The sequence below is a fragment of the Borostomias antarcticus genome (genome assembly GCF_949987555.1).
Source record: "Borostomias antarcticus genome assembly, chromosome: 5".
In the NCBI taxonomy this organism is placed as follows: Eukaryota; Metazoa; Chordata; class Actinopteri; order Stomiiformes; family Stomiidae; genus Borostomias; species Borostomias antarcticus.
In genome coordinates this window covers 15,311,692-15,335,946 of record NC_140238.1, presented here as the reverse complement: position 1 = coordinate 15,335,946, position 24,255 = coordinate 15,311,692, and the positions used below count along the sequence as shown (strand labels likewise).

The 24,255-nt window shown below is 42.1% G+C and overlaps 2 protein-coding genes and 1 long non-coding RNA gene across 6 annotated transcripts; 2 read left to right on the top strand and 1 right to left on the bottom strand.

Annotated features, from left to right (window-relative positions):
• The first annotated feature begins 843 nt into the window (after positions 1-843).
• cnih1 (cornichon family member 1) lies at positions 844-8,993 on the top strand. The gene is made up of 5 exons (XM_084438309.1): positions 844-973; positions 1,765-1,833; positions 4,345-4,457; positions 7,260-7,403; positions 7,560-8,993. The coding sequence occupies exons 1-5, from the start codon at positions 893-895 to the stop codon at positions 7,585-7,587; spliced, it is 435 nt and encodes a 144-aa protein (XP_084294435.1). The 5' UTR covers positions 844-892; the 3' UTR covers positions 7,588-8,993.
• A 128-nt stretch (positions 8,994-9,121) lies between these two features.
• cdkn3 (cyclin dependent kinase inhibitor 3) lies at positions 9,122-10,980 on the bottom strand. 4 transcript variants are annotated; one of them, XM_084438303.1, is made up of 8 exons: positions 10,907-10,980; positions 10,556-10,682; positions 10,373-10,428; positions 10,241-10,285; positions 9,843-10,065; positions 9,707-9,738; positions 9,496-9,599; positions 9,122-9,392 (listed from the first exon to the last, which is right to left on the bottom strand). In XM_084438303.1, exons 2-8 carry the CDS (start codon positions 10,633-10,635, stop codon positions 9,303-9,305), a joined length of 630 nt encoding a protein of 209 aa, XP_084294429.1. In that variant the 5' UTR covers positions 10,636-10,682; positions 10,907-10,980; the 3' UTR covers positions 9,122-9,302. The 4 variants fall into 4 exon arrangements, with proteins under 4 accessions (XP_084294429.1, XP_084294431.1, XP_084294432.1 ...); XM_084438305.1 differs by having other exon boundaries at positions 10,556-10,650; positions 10,912-10,964; XM_084438306.1 differs by having other exon boundaries at positions 10,556-10,650; positions 10,907-10,947.
• Positions 10,981-11,565: 585 nt separating this feature from the next.
• Positions 11,566-12,730, top strand: LOC311309136. Its single transcript, XR_014630455.1, has 2 exons — positions 11,566-11,704; positions 12,210-12,730. It is a non-coding gene; the product is annotated as an uncharacterized lncRNA (long non-coding RNA).
• Positions 12,731-24,255: the final 11,525 nt, after the last annotated feature.

The following is a 24,255-nucleotide window of genomic DNA, read 5'->3' as shown; positions in this document are numbered from 1 at the left end:
TAAGCCCCTCTACAGTGGCTCACTGGCTTTGACAAACATTATATGGAAATGAATAGGCTAACTAAATAAATATATTACTATTAAATTAGGCGGTCATGTTGGCATTCAAGTTAGCTAACTAGCTAGATAGCGGCTAGCCTCGTGAGACCATCCTGATTTTGTGAGCTCACATTCTGTTTCTTTCGGCATCAGTCTGGATACTCTCCATAAAGATCCGTTTGTGCCAGATCAGAAAACGATCTCGCCAATCAGCTTTGGTTGTGAGGAATTTGAAATACAAACAGGCAGGATTGGTTTTGTGTGACGACAGTGAGGAGTGTTTGAAGTTAGCGTGTGATAGATGGCGATACACAGATGGTTCATCCAATCACCTGCCAAGTAATTTTGAAAGTGTCTGCCCTTTTCCAAACAATACCAAAGGAGATTTCCCAGATGATTATGTGAAGCAAACTATCTGGCACGTCAGGTTAGATAGCAGCAGACTGCATAGAAATTCACCAGAATGCAGGAAATGTAGTGTTTGGTGCTCAAAAATGTCCCCCTGCCCCCCTTTATGTGTCGCCACTGAGTGCATATACCACCACGCCTGAAAATAAATCTAAGGGGAAGCATTAAATTCATTTTAAGTTCAAATATGTTTTGCGGCTCCAGTCAGATTTTGTATAATTTTTTGGGCCATAAATGGCTCTTTTGATAGTAAAGGTGGCCCACCCCTGATCTAGTAGAACCTTCAGCAGAACTTTACCAAATTTACCAAGGAATTACACTATAGTCTCGCGATGCCAGTGACCACGCAGTTTGTTCCTGCATCTTTCAGAACAGCAGCGGGTGACAGGTCAGAGACAGACAGCTCTGTGGCTACACTACGTTAGCCTGCAAGCTAGCTACAAAAATGGCGTTCACATTCGCGGCCTTTTGTTATATGCTTGCGCTATTGCTGACGGCAGCCCTAATTTTCTTCGCCATTTGGCACGTAAGTATATCATGTAAATGATGTGTTACTTACAATCTAACAAAGCCTGGCCTTGAGTAAGCTAGCATTAAAGGTAACGTAGCTAACGTTTCGCAATTAACCAGTTCCGTTACAGCAAGCATAGCTTGATGGCAAGCTAGCTATGTCACTGTACTTGTCTTGCTACAGGTTGCATGCAATACAGTGAGACTGGGCCGTATTAACGTTAGACTCGCATCACGTCGGCACCAATGTCAGTTACATGTCGATGAAAAAGCATAGCCAACTTGGATAATGGTGCACAGCGCGCCTTCTTTGAATGAAACCATTCTGATTCTAGGATGAATGGCACACCCAGGAACTGGCAGTGTAGCATGCTGCTAGCAGTGTGAGGCTGGCTAGTAAGTAGCCAGCTAGCTAGTTAATTAGCTAGTTCAGCACAACTCAAAACAACGTTTGCTATTTTGTAGAGAAGGAACCACCCAGGCATATTTCGTTAGCACTTGGTTCCCATTTGTCCATAATTATGGTCAAACTAAATCATGAATTCGTTGTGGTTATCTAGTCTGCTCGCTTTCTAGCTAACGTTAACTCTGCCTCACCAGCTAGCTAGCTAGCTAGCTAGCACAAACATACAAATCCCTGCCTGGGACGTTCCATGGAACATTCTGTTTTGTTTTTTTCTTTCATAATTTGCCATTCATGCGCTTTTGTAAAATTACTGTCGTCGTTTTTTATTTTATCTTTTTTATTTTTTTAAAGTCACTGTCCACAGGCAACACCTAAACGGTTCTTTATTTATTTTTTTTCAGATAATTGCATTTGATGAACTGAAGACTGATTACAAGAATCCCATAGATCAATGTAACACACTTAATCCGGTAAGCGTTCCCTTGTACTCAAACTATTTGTTACCTTCTTTGATTGCATGCAGATCTGCTTTAGCAGGTAGTTATCTACCTAGGCAGTTTATTCTGCCTATAGGGTATATCTCAGAATTGATTTTTCTGCACTGTTATGCTAAATAACTTGACTTATTAATCGAGAATGATCTTGTCAGCTGTCAAATTCTAACACCTTTTGTTTTTTTTGTTTTTTTCTAATCTGCTTTTTATATTTGTAATGGCATAAAGACAGTTGAAAAGGTCAAAAAGATTAAAAGAGTCAAAATTGCATTGAAGGTTTGTACCAATCTTCGATTAAAATGCCCGCTTAGTTCAGTCGAGTCTCCAGTCTGTCATTCTGCACGGGGGGAGTGTTTGCAAATGTCTTTTCAGTTAACTCATATGAGAGGCCCTGATTATCCATCAGGCTCTGGATGTCTTGGGTAAGGAGTGGTAATCGGTTGAGTTTTAGTAGCAGGCCTTCTAATGGTTGAGGATGCAAAATAAGATTTTAGATTACCTTGCACAGCTGCTTGTAGGTGTTCTAATGGAACAGTTCTACGTCTCCTGTAACCCACTCAGCTATCCATTTGTTTACCTTAAACCTGTATTGTTTTGTTTTTTTAAGAATTCTGCTCGCAAAAGTAATGCATTTAGGGGTTAATGACGACAGAAATAATCAAAAGCATTGGGTGTACAGTGTCACTGTCACATGGACATGGGTATACAGGTACAATGTTGTTGGTGATATATGTACATATGTTAACTGAAAAGACTTGCAAATGCTCAAAACATGCATGATTTTTTACAACCTACCCTTTGTCTGCATAGTGTTGTAATAAAATAGGCTTCTGGTTAAAACCCAATAAACCTTTACCATTAATTACGTAAGCACTACCTGTAACAGACTCTACTGGGGAATATGGCAATACTGTTTTCCAAAAGAAACCACTGTATGAAGCTGGACACAGCTTTTGGATTATTATATCTTTATAAGCAGGAATAGTAGGCTAATAGCCTAGTTGTGTATTTGACCCATTGTTCTACTTCGTGTTGAGGCCATCGTCTTAAGAGACTGGGGATCTCTTACTGGATGAGATAATAATTTAGCTTTGAATCCAGGACAGGATAATGATCATCTTCACTTGGATTACCTCAGAATTAAGATGTGTAGTTACTTGATTTCAGATAAAGTAAAAAAAAAAAAAGAAGCTCCATGATAGACAGATGACCAAATAAGGTTATATACATTAATATTCCCAACAAACTTGAGAGTACAAAAGAGTAACTGTATGATGGTTGGGGAATTTCCTTGCTGTTTAGAATATAATTTAAGGCCTATTTGCATGTACCCCAGATATTCCTGACTTTGGCTCAAGCTTATCAGACGGGGCTCAGAGCAGATGGCAGCGGAATCTTAATTCTCTCAAGCTCAGCAATTTTTAGGGTCACGGATTGGATGGTGAAGTTAGTAGGAGGAGCTACTATTTGTAAAACGATGGGACACTTTTTTTTTTTTTTTTTTCTTCTTTTTTTTTTTTTAAACTACTGACAAACACTCCAGGAAAACATGGCAGTTTTGAACTCTGCCTAATTATGCTTTTACATTCTGTGATAACCTGTTCATATTTGGCAATACAGTGCAGGACATCTACCCCTTTACTCTACCCCCTGCACCCTTGTGACTTGTCCCACACGCCCCCTTCACCTCTCCATCTGTGGGCTGCTGATTATGCCTCCACGCCCTCTACTGAATGCATGGCTCCCATGTGGTGACTCCATCTGCCCCCCCCCCCTCCCAACATCTACACTAGTCCCAACACGGGCACTTTGGAAAAGGCTGCAGCATTCAGACTGCTAGTCCACACAGCATGGTCTCCCCAACAGTGCGTTTTGCCCTAACCTGTTTGTGAGGAAGTGGGATGTTGTAGTGTGCTGTACGTGTGCCAGCGTGCAATAGCTTTATTGAGATGCACACTGTTAAGTAGACCACGGTGTGGATGTTAATACCCTGTGGTCAGACCTACGATTGATGCATGACACACATTGTATGTCATTTGGCAATGCATGATATGGGATATGGCATAGATGCCCCTTAAAAGTCAACAATGATTTGTACCCTGCTTTCTGCCATCAATTGTTGTGCAGCTGTAATGGTGTATAGTAATCCAGCAACTTAAAAATATGTCCTCAAGGGAAACCTTTTCTCTTCAAAAAGGTAGAGCAAGCAAAGGTATCTACAGTAATACATTTTGTCTGCTGGTGTTCTGTGTAGGATTATTCATGTTCATGGCGTCATCTGAGCTCATGGTTTTTGTTGGGCAGACCACCATTATACTGACTACAAACATCTGCCATATAACAATATGGTGGTCAAATCTTCTAGATACACTATAAGCTACATTTGTTTATAGTAAATGTCTGTCATTTGTATGTTGCCTTTGTGAGTTTTGTGAAGAACGCATAGATGGCTCTTTTATAAAGCTGCTGTTTCTTTGCATCTTTCAGCTTGTGCTCCCAGAGTATCTCATTCATGTCTTCTTCTGCGTGATGTTCCTGTGTGCAGCGGAGTGGCTCACCTTGGGTCTCAACATGCCACTGCTGGCCTACCATGTCTGGAGGTAGGTATATAGGAATCTTTTTTTACACCTATGTGCCAAATCACAGAATTTCAGCACCTCAGGGCCTAGAAGTTCAAAGGTGATCTGATCAGATTTTGCCGATTGGATTAAATCCTGCAAATGGGTAGTTTAAAACCAAAAAACAGGATTGGGAATTTTATCAGATCAGGTAATTGAATCCTGCTTTAATCCGGATACAATCTTCAAAATGTGTTGTTCAAAACCTCAACAGGATTAGGATAAATCAGGATTACCTTGATCCCAGTAGAAGAGTGGATTAATCAACAATTCATTTAAAAATACATTTCAATCTAAAAAAGGTGAGTTTGTAAATTAAAAGAATACATAGTAGGCTCAATGTTTAAAAAAAAAATTGTATTTACTTTTTTCTGTCATGTGCAGTGGCCTCTACCTCTCAACAAGTTTATCATCACAATTATCTCTCCAAATATTATGTCAATCATAAATTACATTTTGAAATAATTATCTGCAAATAATAGGCACCATCAGACACCATCATAATTAGCATCATATGTGATCAACAAAAGTGGTTGACAATGGCATCTCTCATTGCACAACCACTGAGTTTCTCATTTAGAGAAAAATCCACAGGTAGGCCTGATAAATCACTGATAATCAGGATCTGGGGCCTCATTTATAAAACCTTGCTCAGGATTCACATACTAAAGGTTGCGGACATCCGCAAGTTCCAAAAGGTACGCACAACGATTTTCAGATTTATAACGAAGTGTGCACGCATGTCCCACGCCGGTTCCCCATTATAAATCTCAATCAACTCTAAACTTGGCGCACATGAGCGCACGTTTTGTCCCACCCTCTTAACGCCCATAAATGCCTATAAATGGCCAGTGAAACGAGAAATCGATACAGCCCAAATCTAACATGACGGCAAACGTGGCAGCAAAAACGCGGAAGCGGCTCATGAGCCACTCGTCGTCATTGGCCAGTAGGTCTTGCCGGTCCCTGCGACTCGCTCTCTCTGAATTCCTTCATCCACATCATCCAAAGGCAGTACATATAAAGCAGCCATTGTGACATCATTGGACATGATTATATGGAACAGGTGCGATTGTCATTGACAATATATGAACCACGCACGTGATTGTTTGATTTAATTTCTGGGTATAGGAGACGATACAGGGATGACATGTAGAGGCGAGGGCACTTATTTCCGACAATGCTGGATATCATGAAAACAGAACAGCCGATGACACACAACATCCATAACATTTAAGACAATTAACAGCACTCTTATCTGCCCGACTGAGGCATCGAACACGGGATCAGTTTAGCCTATTTCATTTATCAAATATGCATGGTGATTTCTAAATAGCCTATAATAATGGGCGCCCTATGAATGTGGATTCCTGAGTCAAACAATGAGGTAATGAAACACCACCAACAAACACAGCCTATTTCAGTGTAACACAGCTTACAGTGAATCATATTAGGCTATCCTCTAGGGCTGGGTATCGATTCAAATTTCAAGAATCGATTTGATTCTGATTCACAAGGTTCAGAATCGATTATCACGATTCAAGTCGATTTGATTCGATTCTATATCGATTCAGTTAGTGTTACTAAAACCTCTGTTTTTTTTAGCTGTAACCTTAATTACATGACTGCCAAGTTATGCAACACATCAATACTAGGGCTGGGTATCGATACTGATTTCCAAAAATGAATTAATGAATCATTGAATGAATTAATGAACTATTCATTCCTTCATTTATTTCTTCATTCATTCATTAAATAAAAAATCGATTTTGGGATTCATGAATCGATTCTGAATCATTTGATTCAGAATCGATGAATCAATTTACTATCCTTATAATATATTAGCCTACACATTGCTTGAGTATGTCATGCACAACAGTGCACACTTAGAGATTTCTTGTTGCGGAAGGCTAGGCTGCATGTTGGCACTGTCATTTTCCCCGCGGTGAGAGGGCCTTCTCTACGACTAGAGTGATTGTTGCTCTACCAAAATTGGGATTCACATAGCAGTGTAAATATGAAGGCTGTTCACAAGTCATTCACAACAGTAGGCCTATTTGAATTATAGTGATTGCTTTGAGCGCACAGCCTACGCTGTCCACGTAATTATTTATGAGAATAAACAAAGGAATCATTTATGAGAATAAATAAATACAATAATTATTTATGAGAATAAATAAATGAATCAATTGTTAAGCGTTGACAGATCCAGTTGATTATGATCCCCGGTTGGGCTGTGCAACATATTTGAGGGGTTATTTTGCTATATCGGATATATTTATTATTCACAATGGTGTCAATTTCAAAGTGTTTCTTGGGTTTCACCTTTCTGCCATTAGGATCGCAGTTTCTCATTTCGCCAGAAATGTGCGTACGCATGGGTCAGAGTGTGCTTGGAGGTGAGCACATTCTCCGCCATTCTCCCGTCAAGTTTCTTTTTTATAAATCCCAAGGTTTGCTCCGGAGTGGCATATGCATTCTTTTGTGCGTACGCAAGCTTTATAAATGAGGCCCCTGGTAATCTTGAAAAGTCTGAATCTGGATCAAGGTGATCCTATCCTGAATTACTTTGAAATATTTCAATCTGGCTGTGTTGTCTGATCCTGGATCACAAAATATGGGATTTCAAAATCTGATTGGATCAAGATAAAAAGTTTTGAACTCCTGGCCCCAGCAGATCAGTGCCTTTTAATGTGGTTTGGCTTAGGTCAGCAGTTAAAAAAAACACAAACTCAAAAAGTTGGTAATATACTAGTAGTAATATTGCTTCCATGATTTTGGCAGGTATATGAGTCGACCAATAATGAGTGGTCCAGGGCTGTATGACCCAACTACAATCATGAACGCTGACATTCTTGCCTACTGTCAAAAAGAGGGCTGGTGCAAACTGGCATTCTACCTGCTCTCTTTCTTCTACTATCTCTATGGGTATGTACTGTACTGCCATCCCTGGCTTTTACTCTTCTAGGGAATTTTTTCTTTGTTCATCACGTTTAATTTCCCCTTTAATATTCTCAATTTCAGAAATTAATAAAATGCCTATCTTCCAAGTTTTAAATAATAATGCTTGTTTTATTTTTCTAGGATGATCTATGTTTTGGTGAGCTCTTAAAATGTGAAAAAGAGAGGAAGGATCTGCATGTGGAAGACAACACTTCATTTTAACTTAGTGGATGGAGCTGAAACTGGACCTGCTGAAGACCATCTATCAGCAATCACAAAATACAGTTTCAAGAGGACGAACTCTTTATCCCCACACAGTGCAGTGTCATTTTGGAAACACGTATATCCCTTTTAGAATATCTTGGTTGTCAACTGTCCTTGTGTAGTTTTGCAGTTGAAAAACATGTGAAATGAAGAACATTGAACTTGGACCTTTTTTCTTTTGGTGCGATGAGTTGATGCTTTGAATTTAAATAGTTTTTCACCCCCACCCTACCCCCCTACACCAATTTTCACTGTTTACAGATTAGAAAAGATGTTATTTTACACTGCATTATCATCAGTAAAATCCACCGCTGTTTGCTTTAACAATTGACTGTATTAATCTTATTTTTGATGTGATATAGATGCCCAGCTTTTAAAAACAATTGTATGTATGCCATGTGGTTTATCAACATGACTAGTAGATAATTGTAGAAAGTTGAACATAAGTTTATTGCCCTGACACAAGAAGTGAGTCATTATTTGGTCAGAACTCATTACGTAAACTGTAGATTAGTTAAGGGTTGACTGCATGAGAAGACATCACTTGATGACAAATGTGTTCATTGAAATCATGTGGTTGTCACGGTGGTCTCAAACCATTTGATACAGTTCTCCATGCTTTATAAAGGCCAATGCAGTCTCATTCAACTCAGAAATTTTCATTACCGGTTTGTTGTCATGACTAGTATGGCATTGCAGAAATCTCCTAAATGTATGTGTTTTTGATCCCTATGGTCCCTGACAAGGAATGTACGGTAATTAACCATCAAATCTTGTTTTGAAATCCTATGACTACAATGGTGTAGTGGTGACTGAAGAAGTGGGTATACTCTAACAGCAAATATTCAGAAGATGTTTAGTTTTTACATCAGTGATGGATAATGAGTGGGTATGCTGTGTGTCTATGGATAAAGAAGCGAGTATACCCAAGACTACATCTTTGTCATTGGTTCATTCATCCCAACTTCTTTTGCCTGAAATCTTGACCACCAAATATCTGATCAGCAGACTACTTACATTACAATATTTATTTTCAGTAGATACATTTTGTGTACATTGACATTTTCAAGGATGTTCCACACTCCCATGTACAATGTGTTTTTATTGGTGCTGGATTAGTGAAAGTCTTCAGGTTTTCCCAACTGTTCTGAAAGAATATCGTTAACCTTGAATAGTTTTATTTATTGCCAATTTTCATAAATGATCTGGCAAAGGAATGGAAATGCCATATTACTTTTTATTTTTATTTCAATATGTTAGCCACTTGAGTTGAAATGAATCTTAATAAACCTATCCCTCCCTATACTCTTATTTGGACTGGAGTGTCATTTGAGAAATCAAGGCAAGGACTGTTGACAGAACTATGGATTGTGGCTTTGTTGACTTGACTACGTGTTTGTTTTGGCTATTTGAATTACTCGGGTATTTATTGAAAACCACTGCATAAACAAGGTGTAAAAGCAAGGTGATCATATAATCCTTTTAATGATTTATTTCATGCTGAACATAGTGACCAATGCAACATTGCTACATCCAAACTAAAGTGCAATCATTAGCGAACACAAGTATCAAAATCACAAAGGACTGCATATCAACAGCTCCAATTTTTGGGGACAGTGATCATCGAGACACTGATCGCTCTGCTGGGACAACTTTGCTCTCCTGGTAGGCTAAGAACCGTTCTCGAAACTCGTGCAGAAAGTTGTATTGCTGCGGAGGGAGGGAGGGGTAAAAATATATTTTGTAAGCGACATGAACTGTAGTTGATTTTAAAGTGATGCGTCTATTACTGATGCAGACAAAAGTCTCCCACCTTGATGGTCTGTATAGCTCCACTCCCTCTATGTTCCCTGAGGATTTCAATGGCTTTATTTGGTGTCATGGTGACAGACAGTTGGAGCAGCAGACATGCAGCAACTAAAAGGAGACATAACGTAAATCACTGAGAGAAGACAATGTTAGCCACTGAGTCAGGTTCACAAGACGGATAAATTATCACAAAAAAGTCAGAAATTGTTACTTACTTAATCCAGAACGACCCAAGCCTCCATAACAACTGAGGGGACAAGCATACCAGTGGGTGTGATCATGTGCTTGTACGTTGGCATGATGATGATGACCAGTTTGAAAAGCAGAATAGTATGATTCTTTAATACTCACTGGATGACAGTCCTCCTGTTGTTCTGGAGATTGGACTGAAGTTCCTCCAGTATCTGGCAGCACTGTTCCAGCTCAGGAGCGCCTCCATCTGGGAAGGGCATGTGGTGCACCCTGAGACCTCGTTGCCTGTAGGTCTCCAACAGGCTGGGGACCCTGTACTTATGAAGTTCACCTCTGGTGCAGAACACAAACACATCCTCCACACCCTGGTCCTGAAGTTCCCCTGTTATATAAAATAGAGAAGAAATAATAACAGGTGAGTGCGTCTTTCAACCACACTGACAGTCTTAAAATCACAAGAGTGATATTAAATGACTGAGATCAATACAACATACTGTAGTCTCTAGACTGGAGACCATAATTATTTCAGGAAATATAACATGACATCACCACCTTACCGACATCTCTTTGCAGATTTCTTCTGACATCTTTGAATTTGCACCCTAGATCAGACCAAAATTATTTCAAGTTATCATGGTTAATTACTAAAAATACCATAAACAAAGAGTAACGATTTAACTACACTTTACCTGGCAAAGGACATATGCCTAGAAATTGGGAGCACTCCACTGCTGACAGAGGTAACCTTGAAGGCAAAAAAGGTAGAAAACAAAACCATCACACCGAGAAAGCATATCAATTTCGAGTATCAATTAACAAATTACATCTAGCATGTTTGTCTTTTGTTCTGACAAACAAGAGTTTGTACTTACCATGAAATCTGAAACGGTGTCAGCTGCTCTTCCCCAGAATCTTCTTCGTCAGACGATGAATCAAACTCACTTGTCCTCATTGCCTCTGCTCTGTTCTGTAGGCCAGGGTGAGTAGCACGATGATGTACTATTAACAATTACAAAGTCATCACATCACACACTAAATACACATACGCACATCACCACAGCTACATATCACAGCTGGCTACCAATGCTAAAGAGTAGGCTAACGTAGCACGTTAGCGTAGCCTAGCTAGATTAGCTCCTAAAAACAGCTATATTGGAAATCCAGTTCTATCTGGGTAAAGTTAGAGAAAATTATCGAGTCTGATCAACCTGCTGTTTCCTTACCTTACCAAAAACACACGCACGTCCCTCACTGAGAGGTCATTTGACAGCTGTCAAACTAGTACCTGCAGGCTGGCTACAACAACAACATTTAAAAACTCATATCATGACATAATGAGATCCTAAGCCAATGAGAACCTTTCTCTATTCAGACACGCCCCCTTATAAAATCCTCAAATATCTCGCGAGCTCACGTTGCAGGGCGGACATTTGTCTGGTGGGCCCATGGAGGTATAATATAACTGGAGACGGCATTGAAAATGGCTGCCTATTCATTTCAATGAAAGTTGCTCACCGGCGCATGAAGCCATTTGACGTAGTGGCCAAAGCCCGGTATTGCAAGTCAAATCAAGGCATGCGGCCCAAGAACCCTTATTTCCCATGTTAGTGGATGATGATAGATAGGGCTAGAAAAGGAAAACAAAATTTTTCTGGGTATCATTCAGCATCAGAGACCAATCTTATCAATATAAACTTTTAGTTTTAGGGGTTTGGGGGTTTTTGAAGCCACCAATACCTGTATTGAGCCATTTAAACATGTGCTGTGCACGAGCCTCGGGGACGCGCTGGTCGCGCGTTCGTGAGTCCTGCGAGCTCGGGAAAGCACGTGACCATAGGAAGACCCGCCCTACTCTGCCTCTGATTGGATAGGAAGTCATGTAATGACATCGGTTAACATTGGCTATGCTTTAGCAATGAAGCTGCTATGATCATGCTAATCATAGATATGAACGTATGTCTATGATGCAAATGATCATGACATGTGGTTACTTTAGGACATCGTTGGAAAAGATCTAGAGGGTAAGTGGGTCAATGTTGAATAACTTAGCTAACATTACCTAATGTTACATTTCTTTATATTAACATCAACTATATTGATAGGCTAGGGAGCTATGCTAACGGTAGCTAATGCTAACGGCTTAGGGTTAACGTTAGTTAGTTAATGCTAACGTTACGTTCGGAGGTCTCAGATGTATTTCAATTTTAACAATGTTGAGCATGATCAATGTGACATTGTTCATACATTGATTACAGTCTGTAATCTTGTCTGGCATTATTTAGCTATAGTGGGCTGATGCTTGCTGCTGCTACTATAGCATTTGCCACATTATACATCAAATTAATCAAGCATAGTGTTATTACCTGAAGGCATTATTACCATTGCAAGTAAGCATGCCATGTATATGCCATGCCTGGAAATCAAATTAATAGTGTAATTATTCCCCATCATAGCTCATTGTACACTGATATAATCATTCTCCTTGCCTTTGCTAATACTCATCTCTTTTATCAAACTTTGTGCTAGGAAAGAAATCTGGCTGTGATTCGTCGCTAGTGCTCATCCAGGCTGTTGTCATCTCCCGCCTGGACTCCTGCAACTCCCTACTTGCTGCCATCCTGCAGCGTTGGCCATCAGACTCCTGGAGAAAGCTGCTGCTGACCTGGTGTTCAACAGCCCCATGCTCTTCCACAAAACTTCCCTACTCTGTTCTCTGCACTGGCTCCCTGCGCTGTCCCATCCAGTTTAGGACTGTGGTTCGAGCCTACAGGGCAAATGAACAGCTCCCTCCGACCTCCAGGCTGTGGTCAAGCTCTGCTGCCTTGAGGTGATTGGTTCCCCAGTTGATCCAAGCCCCCCTACGGCAGATTGGCGTGGCCATGGCTTTTTTCTGTCCTGGCCTCACAGTGGTGGAATGAAATGTGCACTGATGTCAGAACAGAGCCAATAATACACACTGTTCATAGTGAGCCTAGTTATTATTGATTAACTTGGACTGTTTCCTCTCTCCTTGTCAGTCATTAAAATATGTTCAGTGTTTCACAATACTGATGTATAACATTTCATTATTTTGTCTCAGACCATTTCTGAAACAATCATCAGTGTCAGTATACATTTCCCTCCAATGTTATTGCTTGCCCATTTTTAACCATTTAACTACTAGACTGTACAAACGAATTGCACAACTATAGTATTTTCTAGGTATAGCCTACTTCTCCACTTTCTCTTAATGTTGGTATGAAATGGCAGTCAAACTATGCAATGATGTTCCACACTGTTTCCACCCAAATTCCCAACAAATGTGGCCACCACACTGTTCAGGACATTCACAGGTCTTGCTCTCAGGGATCGGTAAAAGAAAGGGACATGGTTCCTCCATAATGTGCTAAGGCTCTGCTTAGATCAAAGGCTTGGTCATCAGAAAATATCACAAAGACAGTGATCACAAAACAATTAAAAACATGTCACCAGTGTATGCCTTAACCCTAGTCAAATTTCTAGTATGTGTGAACCATATACATGGCAGTAAACAGATCTTGAGTCATACAAACTGGAGGATGCTTGACCCATACAAACTACTTTAACTCAATTTCAATAAACAACTTCAAAATATGGCAGACAGAAGAGCTGAGCAGACTTGGTAGATGACTGGATGATCTTACAGAGAACCAAGGGAAATTGACTGGTATTAATGCTAAGAGTAATGAGGGATGAGGTGCAGCTGGGCAGAGTGGAGACAGGTGGCAGGTGATGCAGGAGATGGGAAGGTGAGTAGGCAACAACCAAGCATGAACAGGAACTGGACCACTGGCTCCCCTTGACTGTCCAACCCATCCATCAGCGCCAGCAGAGTGGACACGATAGAGCCAGAGAGAGAGAGACAAATGCAACGCAAGGTTAGTTTAGTTCCAATCGCCCATGTGCAACATCAATCAAGTACGCAGCCAAGCTAAAGAACCGAGTTACACCAGAGGCGGAGCGAGGCGGTGGCTCCGTGACAGACAGGCCTCACCTGTGTATCTGGTCCTGTCTGCTGGAGCATACTGGGGACAGCCGGTCTATCTTGTTGAAGAAGATGAAGGAGGGTCTCATTAGGTTGACCTGGGGAGAGACCAACAAACAGCCATCACAAGCTCTCAGTCAACACTGAGGATGATGGTCAGGTGTCCTGTCCAATAATTATACCCCCCTCCCCCCACCGCCACAGTTGCCCCATTGGCTAACCTGGTCAAAGAGAAGGCAGAGCTGATTATGTGTTCTGATTCACCAACCCACTTGCTAAGGCAGTCAGCTCCTTTCCTTATAGACACCTTTGTGTTTCCCTGCCTACACTCGTTAGTCTGCACCCGCGCCACTGGGGTCTTGCCTGTACTTGGGGGACTGTAGATCAGAGCACTACACATCTGTAGGTGGGGGGGGGTTGGGGGGAGTATGTGAAAAACAGGGACTTCACAAGACAGCTCAAATTAGACAAGACAGCTTAAATACGGCTGGGTCTTCATATGTTTACTGGAGCAACGTACTGTAGTGTGGTCTCACCTAGGAGGTTCTTCTATCAGGTGATCGAACACAGAGGGGTTGCTCTGCTTCCTGTTCACTGACTGAAAAAGCAATCACAGTGGGATTTAGTGACATCATTATGCACATCAGGAATTCATTATCTCATCTAGTCAGTCAAAAAATGATTTTGTCCTCACCAATAGGTGGCGCCTCATATCACTGCATTTATCTTTTAAAACAGCAAACACTATGTGTAAATAAGGTTTTAAACTTCATCAACATCATTATAAATAATCAGCCCCTATGGCTGGATACAGGCGCAGCAGAAGTCGAGGGTGACAGTACTAGGTTTTTTAGCTGGCAGGTGCCCGTCAGGCTCAGTGAATATCTGGTTGAACTGGTTTAAACTCTGTCCTCAGTATTAGTACTGCCCATGTGCACAATTGATTCGCTAGCTTTTCATTGGGATAGCTGGTGGCAGTGTTCTAGAAAGGTGGTCATGTGCGTTCCTAAGTCAGAGGACCCGGGTTTGAACCCAGTGTGGGCAAGTGTGGTGGAATCAATACACCTGTTACAATCGCAGGAATTTTATGGGAAGGAAGGGGCTTCTTTTTTTAAAGGTTTTGTACCTTCAATATTAGACACTTAAGCAAACAGAAAAACACAAAACACAACTATAAAAGGCCTGGCTTGGTTTAAAGCCCACTCACCACGTCAAGGTGCAGGCCAAGAGTGGGGACACGACAATCACTAACAGACAAACCCTGACAAATACACATGTAAAGACATGTAAAGAAACACGTAAAAACATACAGACTATACATATAGGAGTAGGGAAGTTGTGTGGAAGAGCATGGGGCCGTTGAACACGGGATTAGCAGCAGCTTTCTCCAGGAGTCTGATGGCCAACGCTGCAGGATGGCAGCAAGTAGGGAGTTGCAGGAGTCCAGGCGGGAGATGACAACAGCCTGGATGAGCACTAGCGACGAATCACAGCCAGATTTCTTTCCTAGCATAAAGTTTGATAAAAGAGATGAGTATTAGCAAAGGCAAGGAGAATGATTATATCAGTGTACAATGAGCTATGATGGGGAATAATTACACTATTAATTTGATTTCCAGGCATGGCATATACATGGCATGCTTACTTGCAATGGTAATAATGCCTTCAGGTAATAACACTATGCTTGATTAATTTGATGTATAATGTGGCAAATGCTATAGTAGCAGCAGCAAGCATCAGCCCACTATAGCTAAATAATGCCAGACAAGATTACAGACTGTAATCAATGTATGAACAATGTCACATTGATCATGCTCAACATTGTTAAAATTGAAATACATCTGAGACCTCCGAACGTAACGTTAGCATTAACTAACTAACGTTAACCCTAAGCCGTTAGCATTAGCTACCGTTAGCATAGCTCCCTAGCCTATCAATATAGTTGATGTTAATATAAAGAAATGTAACATTAGGTAATGTTAGCTAAGTTATTCAACATTGACCCACTTACCCTCTAGATCTTTTCCAACGATGTCCTAAAGTAACCACATGTCATGATCATTTGCATCATAGACATACGTTCATATCTATGATTAGCATGATCATAGCAGCTTCATTGCTAAAGCATAGCCAATGTTAACCGATGTCATTACATGACTTCCTATCCAATCAGAGGCAGAGTAGGGCGGGTCTTCCTATGGTCACGTGCTTTCCCGAGCTCGCAGGACTCACGAACGCGCGACCAGCGCGTCCCCGAGGCTCGTGCACAGCACATGTTTAAATGGCTCAATACAGGTATTGGTGGCTTCAAAAACCCCCAAACCCCTAAAACTAAAAGTTTATATTGATAAGATTGGTCTCTGATGCTGAATGATACCCAGAAAAATTTTGTTTTCCTTTTCTAGCCCTATCTATCATCATCCACTAACATGGGAAATAAGGGTTCTTGGGCCGCATGCCTTGCAATACCGGGCTTGGCCTGAAAGCCCATGGTGGCTTCAATGCGCCAAGCTGATCCTGGGGGCTTGGGTGGGCCACAAAAACCTGCAGTCCAAGTAAAGTAAATCGTATATACCCCCAAAACTGGGGAAATTTGAGGAACATGATATAAAGTATACAATATTCTATTTAATGCAAAGTGCATATTTTCCCAAATAATTATCCGTGAATCGAAAACTATAGCCTAAGTAAAATATAGGGTTAGGCTACTATAGTATACTGAGTTAACGAAATAAAAAAATATGATTCCTTGGTATTTGTGCAAGAAAATGAACATGTTCTATTAATGAAAACTGGTATAGCCCATTTAAAGACCCTGACTACCTGTGTACGCTACCATTCTTGCAGATCGCTCACCTTGCACTGACGTGCTCTGGAGACTGACGCTGTGTCAGTATCTTCTGCCCTCGCACATATGCGCTATACCCACCAGTGCGGCGCAAATGGCATAGTTTTAGCTAGGAAAACTAGTATTTGGAATGGATCGAATCTATCTCACGTGCGATGGATCTTGACTGGAACCACACTGAATGTAACTACAATATAGCAAACTCTTAAGGTGAGTTCAATTTTAGTCCAATATGTTTTAATCTGTCTCGGTTATTATTAATGCATAGGGGCATGAGCATATTTTGTAGTGGGCTTGGGTTATAATAAATTACATTGGTATTATCATAGGCTGCAAGTGTAACTACTAGTCTAACTGTTATTTTATACAGGTAGGTTGACATAATTATGCAATTTACAATCTTTTAAACATTCTTTAATCCACTTTGGAATCTGAAGACCTATGATACAGTAATGCAAAAATATGTCTCATTTGTACGAATTGTGTTTAATGTAATAGTAGCTGATCTGTCCCTCTCCTTCTGTCGCTTTTTAACTCTAGTAAGGAGGGAATTTGGCTACTTCAGCCATTTCCTCTGCAGAGCGGTGCTCTTTGGCTGGCTTCACTTCCCTCACCAAGGGACTGCTGGCAGGGCAACCCTATACTGTAAACAAATGCAAGTTACAGGGTTGAATTTCCAAACTGCATTTTTATTTTATCACCCGTTGGTATATTTTGTATACCTTCAAAACAGAGCTTAGATACAGAACAACTATTTATATTATATTAGTAACCTGGTGAGGAAGATGATTCACCATGACTACAGTTCAGAGAAAAATAAGGTTAACTTCTTCCCTTTGTCACTGTTGTGTCTCTGATATTCAAAGCATGGGGTTACCTACAGTAATAACACTGCTGGGTATTTGCCTGTGTGCCCAACACACACTGTATGTTTGCAAAAAAACATGACATGTTTGTGTTCTTCCTATAGAGGTCATGAAGCCCCAGGAGGGAGTGCTAGTCACTGAAATCTCTAAGGTCTAGTACAGTATACGCTCTACCTCATTATCCCTCTGCATATTTAACTACCCGTGTGCATCCCAAGGTCTTTTATCAGAGCTTCTACCTATCTCATGATGGTCTCAGCTACAGGGCATTGTGTCAGAGCTGAAGGCTGGGTTCTCCAACGCCCTGCTTGAGCTGAGCCAGATCCAACATGGGGACACTTACCTCAGAGAGGAGATGGAGGAGAACAGGCGTAGCTGTGAGAAGAAGGCCCTTCACCTGGAAGCTCTGGTTCAGTCCTTGAGGGTGAGATAGAGAGCATGAGGACACATGGGTGGAGAGAAAACCATTGAAAATGTGCCCTGAGATGTTGCTGTCGTTCACTCCAATCCTAATCCTGGTACAAAATTGTACAGGTGCCACGAATGGCAACATTCTTTATTAACATAACTAATCCCCCCCCCACACACACACACACCAGGACGAACTTGGAGAGATGCGTTGCCAGATCTTACAACTCTGTTGCAATGGACAGAGGTCTCAGCAGGGTGTGAAGGTTGATCAGCCAGCTGGGGACTGTGGCCTGAGCACTGTGGCAAAACAGAGACAAAGGTAAAAGAAAAACAACATTATGTAGGAACCAGAAATCAATGTGATTTATGTTCATTGAGTATAGACTGGGAGCTGTTGTTTTATAACTTGGCAGTGACTCAGGCCCTGTCACCGGAAGGAGCCACTGTGAATGTTTTTCAAGCCCATCAACCTCCTCTCCTAGGGGCAGAGTCCTCCTCCACTGCTATCTTCAAGGTCTAAAAGCAGGGATGTGTGAAGGGACAGGTGGGCCTGCATGGCAGATATCACACATTTTTATGTTTCCTTCAAATCAAATCAAATCAAATCAAACTTTATTTGTATAGCGCATTTCATACCCAGAGGCAACACAATGTGGTTTAAGAGAACAATGGGGGAGTAGGCATAGGTCCCACCCCTACATATTCCAGAGGGAAGCAAAAAAAACAGTTTCACCCGGGGGCCAGAAAAGTGAGCTGTAAAAATTCTTCCCTGACTTCTCTCAACGAAACGATCGAGCAAGCTCCTAGAAAATGTTTGTCTATTGGCTAAGAACATTTACAGAGCAATACATATGGGCTAAATACTTCATAAGAGACACATGACAAATAATAGAGTGCACAAATAGTTACAGAGATGTTAGCTACATAGTAGGCCATTATGTGTTAGCTATCCCTGTAGTCTTTAATATGATATTTTAATATGATATTTAAGTGAATCATATAACAAAGCACAGTAAGCACTTAGCAGAACAGGCTCATAGAGAATGCCACAAAGCAGGGGTGGGGATACAGATAGCAGAGAGTAAAGAGAAAAAGGGGTGGCGTTTGCTGGATTGGGACAGCTGATGACACATAGTGGGAAGGAGCTAGACACGAGGAGGCAGGGGGCCTTTCCAGGAGCCATTTGGAGAACCTTGACCAGGGTTTTTTTCCAGGACCTGCTACAGGGTGGCCTGCAGGAGACAGGGAGGCGTCCATAGTACCTGTTTAGAGTATAAGAGGGAGAGACACTAGGGAGGGGGGAGGAAGGTACTGGACATCCACAGCAGACACGGGGGGTTCTATCTGCCTCAGGGTGGTCTGCAGGTGACAGTGGGGCATCTGCTGGACCTGGTTAGAAAATAGGAGGGAGATACACTAGGGAGATGTTTTCTTCATCCAATAGTCATTTTTGATTACAATTCATTTTATTTATGTATTTATTCATTTATTTTAGAAACAACTGAAAAAAGAAAGCTGCCTGGGTTTCTTGTGTTAAATGTCTCTCTTGTGTAGATGAAAGACATCAGCTGACCATGCAGCTTCTCCGATCAGAATGGGAGTATGTGTCAATCCTAAACCAGCTCTACGACAAATACAAGACAGAACCTGTTCTTCAGATGAACCTGGAGCCATAGTAAGCACTTACTAGTCTAAAACTGTAAACAGTCAAATGTGCAATTGCAATTTGCTGTTGTCCGGTTCCAAAACTGAAATTCTGATGGCTTTTTTGGTCTGTTCCGTGTTTGCTCCGTCTAGTCAGACTTATCTGAAGTTTGTGGAGCAGCTGTTACAGCGACACCTGCTCTTCAGGAACACATTGGATGAGCGGCTCTCGGCTGAACACTGGAAATGCCTCGTTGGAGACATATTTGTGCAGCTCATCGGTCATAATGATGTAATTCAATATATTCTCATAGTAAGTCAGTTATTAATTCAGTACATTGATACAATAATACAGTGGTTTGTCTCCCCAGTCATCATTCACAGACATGTACCATGGATACACAACAACACTGACAGCATTCCTGTCTTTAGAGTTCGACAGAATTAAGCTCTCTGAGAAAATGCATAACATGCAGGTATGTTGTGATTCCATCTTGTATTTCATATAATAATGATGGCTGTCTTTGGAATGCTTGGATACTTGCACGTGTTCTGTGATTTCATCTGTCACTTCCTCAGAGCTGTCAGGTGGAGAGGGAGGAGCTAAAGCTGCTGTCTCTACTCCTGGCACCCGTCTCTCGCATCCACAGCTACTTAAGCCATATCCAGGTATAGCAGTTGTGTTTAAGTCACAATCTACAGTCAACAGCTCTGGATACTAGACCTGGCATTGATGTCACATGATTATATAATGTAGGGCTGTGCAGTCTCATGGCCTCACTGATATATATATACCTTCTGACCAGAATCTGTTGCACTGGACGGGCAGAGAGCATCCTGACCACAGCCTCCTCCTGGGGAGCGAGAGGGTGCTGAGGAACATTCTGTCCCGGTGTCACGTGATCCTAGAGCAGGATGTTCGATGGGGAGAGGGAGGAGTGGCTGGACAAAGGTTAGATCTGTCCTTTCACCACAGTTTTGATTTCAGTCCTATAACCTTTGAGAATATTTGAATAATATGAATATTTTAATTTAGAATATAAATTGATATTTATAGTTTATATTTAGTTTATATTTTCTAATGATTTAAATGTATCCCTTGTGAACGATTAACTGTATATGCTGTTTTGCTTTTAATAGATCCCATTACTGTACATATTAGATTCAGAATCATAATCAGACATTGCCAGTTCTGATATCAAACACATTTAATTCTTATTCTTCATTTCAGTGGTGGCTCCTGCGCCGTCTCTCTTGCGTGTTTGTCCTCTGCTGCCAAGTGCTGCTCTAGGAGCCAGATCTGCCCTGCCAGGGACACTCAGACACACAGGGAGGAGTCCAGTGCTGCTACTCAAACGTGAGTGTTACCCTCTGCTGGCTGAAGAGGGTAAGGTATCCACAAAATAACTGCTGCAACCCCTTGAATGGTTTGGTATTCATAATGAATCATCAGTTTGTAGTAAAAAAAAAAAAAAAAGGTTTTGTTTTGGTTGATAATCCTAGCCTGGGTCCAGAAGTTCAAATCTGCCCACTCCAAAGTTGACTGATTTTTGAAGTTCTCAACGGAGTGTAACGAGTTGACAATTCTGTCTCATACCAGGCTATGATAATCCTATAATCCGGTCAACCTATGTCCTCTATTCTTCTCATAGAGAGGAACGACACCACGGTCACCTCTCCAATGGTGTGAACGGCTGCCACGCCACGCGTCAGGTTTGTTGGTCTCACAGCATGCCCAGGAGGAAGAGCTGCCTCAGAGACAGGAGCATCCAGCCTCAACCAGGTCCTCTCCCGGACTGTGTTGGCCTGTGCCACGGGGACATCAGCTCCCTCCTCCACGCCAGAGACCTCGGGTGGGGGGAGATGACCAGCGACTCAGGGCAAGGCACCTCTAGCCAGGTGGCTGGCAAGGGGACAAACGGTCTAGACACTCCTCGCATGGAGGACTGTGAGACAGACCCTGACGACACCTCCGCATTCGACTACTCCTCCGTGACCTCCTGCAGTCCAGACGGGACCCTCCGGATGGGTGCGGACGGCAGCGTCAGTGGCGAGGAGGACGAGGACAGCCACGTGCCGGTCCTTCTCAAGCCCTCTTCGTACCCGCAGCAGCAGACGAGAGACTCGCCCAGAGAACGCACCGTGTGTCTGAGGTGGCAGATCCCCAGGTTGACCCCCCATCCGCCTTTACGAGTGCCCCCGCTGCAGCGCGCGGAGGGTACGGCCCTGGGCCCAGGGACCCCGTACGGCACGCGGGTCGTCAGCATCAGGAAAGGCTCTCCTCCGCTCCTGCCCAACAGTGCCTTCAGGCCCATCTGGGACGAGCCTTTCAAACAGGTGTGTGTGGTTCGTTCAGCCGTGTAGCGAGACACGCCTGAGGTTCCTTCGTATCGTATCGTCTTAATCTTTTTTTGCCTCGTCAAGGGAGATGCAGCGCCAGTGAAGGAGAACTCTCACGGCTTTGTTCCTATCCAAGGCCCCGAAAGGCAGGGGTTTCCAAACTACCACCAGAACAGAGAGAACCGAAGGTACGAGACAAGGGTGGTTCTCTCCTTTTCATTATTACTAGTAAAAAATAATAATACATACAATAAACAAATATGGTGTCCAATACAATGTTCCCCTCTGGGACAATGAAGTTGTACCTTATCTGAACAATAATTGTCCAGTTATTATCATAAATCATGGATCTTTCTTGTATCCTGTCCCTTAGGTCTGGGATGGAGGCTGTGTGTTTCCAAGGCCAGCAGAGAGGGGGCCATGCAGGTGCCATGCAGACAGCAGGTGTGTGGACAGAGAGTGAGGATAGCGAGGGACCGTGCAGCACCGTGTGAAAAGGAGACCGTCTCAGACACGTTCCTCCTCAGAGACCAGCTGATCTTCCCTACACAGCCATCCCTGGCAAGGGCTCTTACAGAAGGTGGATTCAGAGCACCTGGAACCAGAACCAGAACTAGAACCCTAGAATACCAGCCTGCATTCTCAGTGCTATACTAATAATACAAACCCGTCTCCCGGACCTTTCTGTGTGGAGCTTGCATGTTCTCCCCGTGCTCACATGGATTTCCCCCACATAGAACCCAACCTAAAACCATGCAGAACGCTCTCCTGTCCCTGACCAAGACAAGGACATGAGCATTTGAATTGGTTCCCGGGCACCACTGATGAGGGCTGCCCTTGGAGGAAGGACGGCATGGATGAGAAAAATGTAGAGATCGAATTTCTTCAGTGACCACTCCTGCATGCGTGTTTTTCAGTGTCGCCACTCCCTACACGCACGTCAAAAACTAAGACAAAAAATGAACTCGGATTTACATTTACAAGAATGAAAGACAGACATGCAGCTGAAATGAGACACCAGAACAAGGTACTAAGTACAAAATAAGACTGGGTGATTTATTAATCTCATCAAGACCATTAATACAAAGCACAGTTAAAAGGCCACATACCATCAAATAAACCAACCGCTGGATCAAGCTGTTACAGTGCCACAGAGGGATCTTAACCGTGTTATTCTGGAGGACTGGGGTTAAAAGAAAACTGCAAAAACATCAATACTGTCTCGATGGAAATCATGTAGAACAAGGAAACAGAGGCGCTGTGAGCAAAGGGGATGTGACATCACTGGTGTAGTCAGAATTCCATTCCTGTTCCTCCTGCATGTGTGTGGGACTTGGAGGGGGAAAGTGAGGACTACACTGAGGTGTGATTGCTGCCCTGATCCATTTAGAAAGTGAGTTTAACAGTAGGCATAGGGTCATTGCATTAATAAACATGACCTATATCACTGTGCCTCTTCAACAGTACAGCCTAAAGTGCACAAAGTGTGTTCTCAGAAAATGTCAAATTCTTCACTATGCTCATCTTGTCACATATATACACTCAATGCAAACCTTAATACAATTCCGTCCTCTGTTCAATACAAGTATTAGCGTTTGAAAGTCTTTGAAAACGAGACCCATTGAAAGGCAATTAGTAAGATGTACAAAGTGAAGCACACATCTACGTACAGGTAAGTGCTTTGCATGTCGAACTATATTTGAAGTCCTTTAAAACAGCTGGGAGAGAGTGAGACGATGGCTTTCCTCTGGTGGTAGTCCCAGGGTTCAGACAGGGGGATTGTCTGTAAGTAAGTTAGTGACAGTGACCTGTTTTATCTGACTGTAGCAGCATTGGCTTTTGGGCTATAGTTGACCAAACAGATGCAGAGAGGGAGTATAATACAACAAATAAATCAAGACACTTTATACAAATTATTTAGTTAGTGTATACATGTTATATACACAGTATCCACAAACCTGTACAATTTTTGTAGTGTATAGCTTTGTTCTAAGCATAACATAGGCAACCTTATTTTTTTAGCATTTTAGACGTTTGCTTATTCTGTAAAATACAAAACAAAATAAAAGGCACATCTGAGCATGATGTATGTATTATTTCAGTCTTTTCAAAATGAAAATGTCTTTTGAGCCGAGAGAGACTGAGACAGAAAGAGAGCGAGAGAGAGAGAGAAAGAGAGAGAGAGAGAGAGAGAGAGAGAGAGACAGATACTCTGTATCAAAGGTTTCTCTCTCTTTGGGAGTGTAGATATTTGGAGCTGCCACTAGAGGCGCTGTCCCTTTGTCTCAGGCTTTGGTGGGGTTCGTGCTGCTTCCAGTGCTGAATGTCCATACCAAAGAAGAAGGTTGGTACTGATGATGAAGTGGTCTGTAGTGTTGAGACAACAGCACAAGTCTTTAAGGGAGTGGCTTAAGACATCATCTTGTTTTTTTTTTTAGAGGAGTTTTGAGAGAAAGCAAC